The sequence below is a fragment of the Crocodylus siamensis genome, chromosome 5 (genome assembly GCF_052110815.1).
Source record: "Crocodylus siamensis isolate JL-2025a chromosome 5, ASM5211081v1, whole genome shotgun sequence".
Classification (NCBI taxonomy): domain Eukaryota; kingdom Metazoa; phylum Chordata; order Crocodylia; family Crocodylidae; genus Crocodylus; species Crocodylus siamensis.
This window is the reverse complement of record NC_143399.1, coordinates 138,469,161-138,479,632: the sequence shown is the minus strand read 5'-3', so window position 1 is coordinate 138,479,632 and position 10,472 is coordinate 138,469,161. Positions and strand designations below refer to the sequence as shown.

The window sequence follows — 10,472 nt, the reverse complement described above, 5'->3', positions numbered from 1 at the left end:
GCTCTGAGAGGTGGTATGGCTGGAAAAAGAGACACGGAGTGATCCAGTCACTTTTACTGGGATATTCAAAATATAAAACCACCATGTTCAATAATTTAAATGTTGTATTTGATATTGGGAGTGAAAATCGTATCTCTTCCAAAATGTTTATCGGAAAATATGTGGGTAGGATGGGGTATGATGCTGCAGCCTTCAAATAACCTCTGTTTGGAAGCTGGGAGAGAGTACATGTCATTCTTAATTCAGTACAACCAGTTTGCTTTTTTCTCTTTATCTAGACCATTTGTGCTTACTCTTCCTTAAAGACAACATATATACATTAATATTTACAAATGACAAAACACAGCCTGTATTTATAAGAGTATCACTTACTTCACTTTTTATTAAAATCATCAGCTACAAAATAGGCATTTTGCATTTACTAGATCTAAATAAACAACTATAAGAAAATGTCATTACAATCAAGAAGCAGAACAATCCCATTATGCACCTTAGATGATACAAGGAGCTTTTAGTAAGAGAAAGTACAGAGATCAAATATGTTAGTCTCATTATACTGTAAAGTTAACCTCCACCTTTTAAGAAAGCAGTACAACTGTAAATCTAAGAAATATTTTCAACAAACATTCAAAAAACTTCAATTTGGCTTTCATTAAAAAATACAGCTGCTACTACAGAATTAAAAGTATACTATTTCAGACAGGCAACCATAAATGTACCATGTCTGGCACAATATCTGGAAACAGGAAAGCAATTGTGTGTTAAACTAAACATAACAAGAGGATGACATTTTTCACCAATTTTAGAGATACTAAATACAGACAATCACATTCTCAGCTGGTCTGGGATGGCTTAATTTTATTCTTATAAATAAAGATATTCTGGTTTATTCCAATTAAGGACCTGGACCCAAATTCGAAAATCCTTATGCGGTTTTTTTTTCTTTTCTTTCGAAGCCAAAAATTAAACAGAGAATGTTTAACTCTGTATTTATCCATCTTAAGAAGTGATAGCAATGCAAATTCTAGTAGCTCAGTGCCTTTTAGAGTCTGCACTCCAACCAACAAAGGTTACCCATTTGTATACACATTAGGGTCCTGAACCACAAGTGCCTTGCTGGATCAGGGCTTTAAATCATGTTTTCATGATGGATGGTACATCCAGAAGTCATAGGTAATAGCAGATTAAATGATCCTTTAAGAATTACAGGGCCAAATAAAGGGGTCAAGTTGTGCCAGTAATTTTTATACACAAGTCCCTATTAATATCCATTGTAAGGTCTGCTTATAACCCCATGGCAGGATAGGATGACTAAAAAGTATCCCTTCATGGTATGCTCTACAGAACTCTATCAAGCTTCACGAAGTGGCCCTTGTTGCCCTCTACTGTTCTGACAGCGTGATGCATCACTCATCTAACCTCTCCATATTGGAATTTTTGGAGACTAGAAGTGGGAATGTTGTGCAAAGCTGAATTCTACCATGGCATATGAAATGAAAACATGAAAGCACTGCACTTAAAGACAACGTTTAGCAAAAACAGATACGTTATAATAGAAAAGATCACATTGGTCTGTACTATCCCAAAGACAGATTATAGTACAAACAAACAAAAAAAAGATCAAATGCTCTAGCTAGGAGAAAAATGTGGCTAGTTCCTTAAGTTTACTGCTAGAAGTCCCACATAGAAATGCATTTACGATTTCTATCTTTTTGTATGATTTTTATAAAAAGAATCATTTATAGACTGGAAAAAAATCAAACTAGCTTACTCACAAAATCATTTGTCAAAATACATTGCAATTACTAGCAATAAATAAACAGGCTGGACATCAGCTTGATATTTCAGGTTGACTCAAACCACTCACAGTGTTCATGTTTTAACATTATGGACAAATTTTCACTTGAGCTTATTGCCAAAAGAGAATTCTACTCTGATCATTTGAGATCTACCAATTTTTGAATATTTAGGAAAATCAGAATGGGCTATGACAAATCTGTTGCTTTCTTACAACAATTCTTAATAAATAGCCACCATGCATTAAAAACACACCCTTTAAGATAAATATATCATATAATTTCTTTTTATGTAATTTTAAAGTGCATCTAAAGTTGCTAAAGAAAATCTTACATGTAAAGGAAATACAAACAGTCATTCAGAAGCTGGAGGTATTTCCTTTTGACAAATTAAGCAGTGATAACATATCCATTCCAGGATTCTCAGCTCAGCTACAACTGTGATGGGTTTATGGGTGGGCAAAGTTGGCAAATGCATTCTGTGCCCGGCAGTTCTTCTGCTCAGGGATCTTGAGAATCTCCTAAAGAAACTCCCCTCTCTATCCTTAAAAGCATGACATAATGCTAAAATAGTAAGATACTAGAAATGTACTTTTACATTAATACTCACTGAGCTAAATTCACCCTCCAGCATTAACTTCAATGTAGTCATGTCCATTTAGCGTGGGCCAAATTGGCCACTGGTATATCTCTGGGTATCTTCCCAATACCTGCTCCATTAGGACTTCTGATGTCATTCTCAGAAATGTCACTTCTTGAAAGTGCCAGTTCTCAGAACAGCAGCAATGGTGTCATTGTTGCAAATGCTGTAAGCAGCTATGTCCAGCTATGACTACCACAGAGGCCAGGTCAGCAAATACAATCTCTACCTGCAAAAATCCTTAACATCACTATTAAAATTTAAGTTATAAGCTATATTATTGAACTTTCACCTACCCGTTGCAAGACAGTATCAGTACATACAAACATTTCACTGCTGTAAACATCATGCATGTATGCTGTGCCTAGTGCTGTTGAATTACAGCTACAAGTCTCTGCCAAGCAAATCAATCTCATCTAGCAGGAAATCCATGTCCTCACGTCTCACCTGGGGACTGATCACTACCTGGCGAAAGAAGTTGACTTTGCCAAGGTGCGGCTGGTACCCCAGCATCATGCTGCCCTTCTTCATCATTCTCTCTTTAATTACAGGTGCAACCTGCAGCAGGGAGAGAAAATAGGTGTTTAAAGTAAGAGGTTTAAGCATTTAGTAGAGCTGGGTAAAAAAAATATTTCCCATCTTGAAAAGACTGTTGAGCTGTCTGAATTTATTTCCTCACACACAGTGGGATGAGACCTTTGAAAGTGTTGACAAAAAAAGAAAGAGACCCAAACCTCAGAACACCCCATAAATGTGTGCCTGCCTGGGATATCAAACTCTGCCATGACCACCAAGCTTTTGGTGATTTTGGAGTTGGTTATTCTTTTTTTTCCTCACCCTCTCTTCCCCACACAACTTCCATGTCAGGTCTTAGAAAGTCTTGTCACTGGAAGTTTCATTGAACCAAGCATATGCCTGCAAAACATTTCAGTTATGACAAGCCAGAATTTTCCAACAAAAGCATTTTGATGATAAAGTTCTCAATCAGTTCTAAAATTTAGCAACATAGCAGGAAGTCTTAACTGGTGACATGTGACAAGCCTGACCTCCTCCCATTCCTAAAGCAAAGTGTGGAAAAGAAAGCTTCAGCGAAGAAGACATTTGAGAATCAGTGAATAAGGCACATTAACTGGCCCAGTGATTTCAGAAGTAAAACTTGGTTGAAGAGAGGCAGGACCTGTATATAACAGTTTGCATCTTTACACTACAATGCAAATACTAACTAGTTTATTTTTAGACTTCTACCGTATGACCTTAGTATCTGAACGGTGGTTACCAAAGCCAAATGCAGTACAACACAAAACAACTATATGCCCACTCCACTGCACATTGCCTGCCATGGATCCTACACTGCAGTTTCTGTCATTCTCAAAGTTCCACAAAGGTTCTTACTCCTTTTTTAATCAAGAGATCTCTTACAATTTATGAGAGCTTTAAAACTTACCTTCCTAAATTCCTTTATGTTCACAAAGTACTTTAAAATGCAGCCTCTGGCTATGGACAGAGTGGGAATTTTGGTTTGGGAGCAAGCTTCAACTGTTATGCTGTGACCTATGTACAGCAGAGGTTCCCAAACCATGGTGCACGTACCCCCTGGGGATACACAAGACATCTATGGGGGTATGCAGTAGAAACTGCATAATGGCAGATTTAATTTTCATTATAATAAAAACTGGCTATTCCTCAATACGAGGATGATGTCTGCCAGAGTGAGGATTACTGGTGAGTTTTAAGGTGGCTGAGGAGTTCATTCCATGCTCTGGCAAGTTTTTCTTGACAAGTGGTGCTGGGGTGGAGAGAGGCGAGAAAAGGGGGAGGCACAACTGTTGGCAGGATGTTGTGTGCTTTCTTTCCTCCTCTGCTGTTTCTTAAATTCCTGAGCAAGACAGTTCTCTTTGAAGTTAGCTGTAGCTTTATGTGGTGCAGCGTCACTGAGAACTGTTACCAACCAGAACTTCCAATTTGTAGGATCAATGCCCCCCTTCTTAAGGTATGCTTTCAGGGTGCCTTTGTAGTGATTCCTCTGACCTCTGCGGGTCCTCTTAGTGTGACTAAGTCGAGAGAAGAGGACTTGCTTTGGGAAACAAGTGTCAGCCATCCGCACACAGTGTCTAGCACAGTGGAGCTGGTGCTTCATGATCTTTGCCCCAATGCTGATTACATTAGCTGCAAAGAGGATGCTGGTATTTGTGCAGTGGTCTTCCCATCTAATGCAAAGAATTTTCCTGAGGCAACATTGATAGAACCATTCCAGGCACTTAAGAGTGCTTTGATATGTCCTCCATGTCTCACACCCATGGGCATAACAACTGCATTGTAGACCAGGATCTTAGTTTCCATCTGCAGATCCTGGTCAGCAAAGACGTGACAAAGCAGCTTTCCGAAGGATACACTGGCACAGCAAATCCTATTTTCAATTTCTATATCAAGACTGACTCAGAGAGGTGACTACCAAGGTATGGGAAATACTCCATGTTTTCCAGGGGTTCTCCACCAATGGTGATTTCTGGGGGAAACAGAGCTGCTTAGGTTGAGGCAGTTTGATGAAGCATCTTGGTCTTCCCAATGTTAAGGGAGAGTCCCAGACTGTGATAGGCACCTGAAAAAAGGTCAAGGGTGGACTGCAGATCGGTCTCAGTGTGTGCAAGGATAACAGAGTTCGTCAGCATACTAAAGGTCAGTGATGCCAGTCTTGGTAACTTTCATTTTGCTGTGAAGACGCCGCAAGTTGAAAAGCTGACCGTCCAATTCAACACTCAACCCCAATTCTGGGAGGAAGGTGGTCACAGCTAAGAACCAAAATAACAGCAAGACAGATGGAAAAAAGGGTTGGGGCGATGACACAGCCCTGCTAGACACCAGTATGGATGGCAAATAGGTCTGTCTCTAATCCATTGCAAAGGAGTGTGGCGGTCATCCCATCATGTAGTAGCCTAAGGATACTGATGAACTTCAGTGAACAACCAAACCTAGCCAGCATCTTGTGAATCATAATAATATCATAATAATAAACCATATTCTGGCAGGGGTAAATGGGCAGCAGGTAAATCTGGAAGGGAATACACAATAAGAAAAAGTTTGGGAACTTCTGATGTGTAGAGTTAACGTTGCAACAGTTTTGCTACACTTTGGGCGTGTCTACACAAGATGCTAAATGTGCAATAGACCAATTCTAGTGCACATTAACACATCACAGCGAAAGCCATGCTACTGAGCTAATGTGCAGGAGAATTAGTCTACTGTGCACTGGCATCACTTAAAAGGCATGCATTGGTGGTACTGCACAGTAGTGCCAGTTACTGTGCATTTAGTTAGTACTTGTCATTAAAGGTACTAAACTTAATGTGTTGTAACCATGGCACATTAGTGCATGCGTAGACGTGCCCTGCAACTGCTACAGGTATGTGCAGACATAACAGGTAGACAGTACACAATTGCATAACATCATAGTGGCACAAGAGTTGGCCCAAAATAGAACGCTGAACAAGTGCATTACTTGATCTCATTTGATGGCTGTGCTACCAATCAGCCCCATGAATGTTTTAATGCGCAATATCTCAAAACCAAGCCTAAGGCCTATCCCTCCCTTGCTACTGATTTTTGTATTTTATTATTAAATGAATACAGCATTGAAAGATAACACAATCTATTTAATTAGCTAATGCATAGGGCAGTTCCTACTCAGGAAAGCTCCCACACCTATTACTTGAAACTATGCCATTCATAATAAGGAAATCTAGCTCCCATGGGCTAGCTACTGCTGCTGGCTCTCACTGCTTCTTGCCAGTTCTCTGGAATGACTCTGGATTTAAATGAGTACAACTGAAGAAAAGAATCTGGCCAACAACCTTATGGTTTCAGTGCACTCTAGTTCTCATTTTAAACCACAGAGACAGCAGCCCTGATGTACACCTTTGCTGGGAGTTGTATGACACGGCAGTTGAGTTCTCCCAGCTGGCCATTAGTTCCAGAGCCACTGCCTTGAGCCTCACTCTTCTGCCTCTGCCTTGAGCAAGGAGTTGTACATAAAATAAACAGCTCCAAAACCAGCCCCAGGAGGCGCTGTGCTTCAGACACACTCCTTTGCATGACAGTGTCTGCTTCGTTCTCCTTTTGCTGCAAAGAAGGAAAATATTAATTGCAGTCTTTGAAACGCCACAGTTTATCTCCCCTGGTACCTCAGCTCAGGTCCTTACACAAAGTCAACACCCTACCTCCTTCCCCAGTCACTTAAACCAAGAAGCTATGCCTAGAGAACATCCTGCTGGAGATCCCTTATCCCCCAGCACAGCTTAAAAAGACACAGTTAAGTGCATCATCTAGGAAGAAATTCTGACCCCAATGAAATCATCCCATACCATTTATTGTTTACTTGAAACATGCCATTCTTGTACTGGAGAGTGCATTATTTTGCAATTAATGCTACCAGCTGATGGAGCCCCCAAAGACTGAGAAGGGAATCTTTTAACAGTCTTCAAACACCTGAAGAGCAATTATAAAGAAATGGAGATAGCCTTTTCTCTGTGCCCGTAGGGGACAGGACTAGGAACAATGTCCTTAAAGTGCAGCAGAGAAATTCAGGTTAGAGACTAGAAGAACCTTTGGATTATGATGCTGGTCAAGCAGTGGAACAGGCTAGCTAGAAAAGCTGCAGAATTTCCATCCCTAGAAATTTTCAAGAACAGATTAGACAGACTGGGATGGTTTAGTCAGGGATGATCTTGCCTTGAGTAGGGGCATGACTTGATGATCTTGTGAGTTATCTTCAAGCCCTACTTTCCTATAATACTGTGATACCATTACTGGGCAAAAAACGAGTAGGCAGGGTGGAAGCAACGATATAGCGGTAAGTGCCTAAAGTTACCAAGCGCTGGTCCTGACCTGGCCAAGTATTTAACCTTGTTTCACTTTATGTATCTGAATAATCCTACTGAGTTCAGAGGGACTATTCACATGCCAAAAGATATGCATCTGCTTACTTTTTGTTCGGTATCTAGCCCCAAGTACACAGGTCCCAGCAGGATCAAGCCCAGCTAACTAAATTACTTTGCATTGTTGTTTTTAAACCATACTATACCCTTTAGTCCTGTTCCTTCACTTTCTTTTGTGAGATTTTGGCTTTAAAATGGGCAAATCAATCTAAAGCCCAGCTTTGGTTCCTGCATTAATTTATTTTGATTCTGGAAGCCAGTGGAAGAAAATACTACTTGGTCTACAAAAGAAGAAAAATGCTGGTGTCATCTTTTATTTTAATAGTATTACTTCCACATGACATGTATATACGCACATTTCACTAGGCAACTACCCAGTAATTCATTTTGATATAAATGTCTTAGGATTTTCAGTGTATTTTAGGATATACAATTCTGGCATCTCCATGCTAGTTTAGTTATGGATGCTTATAATGCTGTTGCCTTGAAATCAATTTTGGATTCAGAGGAAGATTGTTCATGGCACTAGTTTAAATTGCCTCTGTCCACTCTTTTTTTTTTGGCTTTGCAGTAAGTCTAATCTTTTACATTTAGTGTTTATCTTTTTAAAAAAAAACAGACTGACAGAGTTAGAATTTTAATTGAAGTCCACGTATGTGACTACCATACTTATCAGTTCAGCAGCGTACTGCTACAAGTTTGTCTTTTGTATACCAATGCAATAATAAAAGACACAAGTTGGGAAATCCATATTAGTAAAGATCTTAGAATTAAAAAGGAATATAAACACTATAAATCTGACTGAATCTAAGACGACTGAGAGAGAGATTATAACACCTCTACTCCCACTGAATAGCACCTAACGCTATATGCCATAGCAACCAATTGGGTTACTAGTGGCTTTAAGTATTACTACTGCTTGGTGGGTGCATCTACATGTGCGCTTTACTGCAGAGTTGACTAATTAGCTCCACAGTAAAGAGTTACTGTCTACACATGTTCCACTATTAGGGCACAGTAAATTAATTAACTCTGCCTTAAAATAGTACTGTTGGAGACCATACTATCTTACGGCAGAGTTATTGATGGCAGTGAAATACACGTATAAAAGCTAACCCAGGCATAAACTGCACCCTGTCAGCCCAGGCAACAGGGGGCTAGACCCCTGCTTGCCACCTAGCCACACAGCTCTGCACCTGCAGCATTCTCATGCCCAAGTCAGTCCCTCGGCCGCCCAACACCATCACCCAGAGCCTGTGGCTGACCCCCTGAGTCTGGTGCCAGCTCAGAGCTGCTCCACCTTGGTTCAAAGTGCTGCTTTTCCAGGCACGCATGTAGATGCTGCACCCAGGATCAGTTAACTCCAACGAGAACTGGTCTGGAGTTTATCCCTTCACATTAATTTCACATGTAGATTCACCCAGTGAGATCAAATCTTTCTTATAGACAGGAGAGTCAAAAACAGCTTTCCCCATTTATCTAATGCAAAAGCACCAATCTCCCACCTGGATTTTTGTCTAAATAACTGAACAACTCAAGGACTCACTGAACTTCGTGTTTCATAGTTTAGAACCAATTCAGGCTGGTCTCATTTGTTCAATACCCAAGCAAGACTTCCCTTGAAGGACAGCAAGACCCATATGCTTTGCATGAGCTATCCTCACTCAGACTGAAAAGAACAGCACTCTGCAAGTGGTCATATGAATAGAAAGTTTTGCCTTGCAAAACCAAACTCTGCCCTGACAAGTTATTTCAGTGATGCAGTACATGACAACACTTGGGGTAAGATTTGGACCCTTTATGAATAGTTTTTCAAAGTTTGGGTTTGGGGTTTTTTCTTTTAAAGTTCTTACCCATAAGCATTTGCTCTAAATATGGTATCTCAGTTGCCAGATATATTTATCATGGTGGAAATAGTTTGTAGGATCAGAAGGGACCTGAGCAGATCATCAAGTCTGACCCCCTGCCTTGGCGGGAAAAAGTACTGGGGTCAAATGACCCCAGCAAGGTGTTCATCTAGCTTTGTCTTAAAGACCCCCAGGGTAGGAGCCAGCACCACTTCTCTTGGAAGTTGGTTCCAGATCCTACCCGCCCTGACAATGAAGTAGCGCCTCCTGATGTCTAATCTGAATCTACCCTCTGCCAGCTTGTGACCATTATTTCTGGTCACTCCTGGTAGTGACCAGGGGAACAGGGACTCCCCCAATGCCTGCTGGTCCCCTCTGACTAGTTTGTAACAGGCCACTAGATCTCCCCTCAGCCTCCTCTTGTGGATGCTGAACAGGTGCAGGTCTCTTAGCCTCTCCACGTAGGGCCTGCCCTGCTGCCCCCCGATCATGTGAGTGGCCCCCCTCTGCACCCTCTCCATGTTGTCCACATCCCTCCTGAAGTGCGGCGCCCAGAACTGGACACAGTACTCCAGCTGCAGCCTGACCAGTGTCGCACAAAAGGGGAGGATCACCTCCTTGGACCTGCTTGACATGCATCTGTGGATGCATGACAAGTTGCGGTTGGCCTTCCTGACTGCATCCCCACACTGTTGGCCTACGTTCATTTTGACATCAGTGATTACTCCAAGATCCTTCTCTGCCTCTGCACTGCCGAGAAGGGAGTTCCCCAGCCTGTAGGCATGCTGCTGGTTCTTCCTCCCCAGGTGCATCACCTTGCACTTGTCAGTGTTGAAACCCATCCTGTTCTTATCCGCCCACCCCTGTAACCTGTCTAGGTCCAATTGTAGCCTATTCCTCCCATCTAGCGTGACCACATCCCCCCACATCTTAGTGTTGCCAACAAATTTGAACAGGGTGCTTTTCACCCCCTCGTCCAAGTCACTGATGAAGATGTTGAACAGTGCAGGCCTGAGGACCGAGCCCTGGGGGACCCCACTGCCCACATCCCTCCAGTTTGAAAATGACTCGTCCACCACCACTCTCTGGGTGCAGCCCTCCAGCCAGTTAGCAACCCATTTGACTGTGTAAGTGTCAACCACAGTCCCCAAGTTTTTTAATGAGAATGGGGTAAGATACAGTGTCAAAGGCTTTCCTAAAGTCCAGAAAGACTACGTCCACTACTACCCCTGCATCTAAGGATTTGGTGACCAGGTCA

At 41.6% G+C, this 10,472-nt stretch overlaps 1 protein-coding gene across 1 annotated transcript in view; it reads right to left on the bottom strand.

Moving 5' to 3' along the window:
• Window positions 1–352: 352 nt before the first annotated feature.
• The window catches only part of GADL1 (GAD like acidic amino acid decarboxylase 1), a 128,546-nt gene continuing 118,426 nt past the window's right edge, over window positions 353–10,472 (bottom strand). Inside the window, exon 15 of the mRNA XM_090046464.1 lies at window positions 353–2,994. Coding sequence (XP_089902590.1) covers window positions 2,821–2,994 — 174 coding nt within the window. The 3' untranslated portion in view covers window positions 353–2,820. The remainder of the gene's footprint in view (window positions 2,995–10,472) is intronic.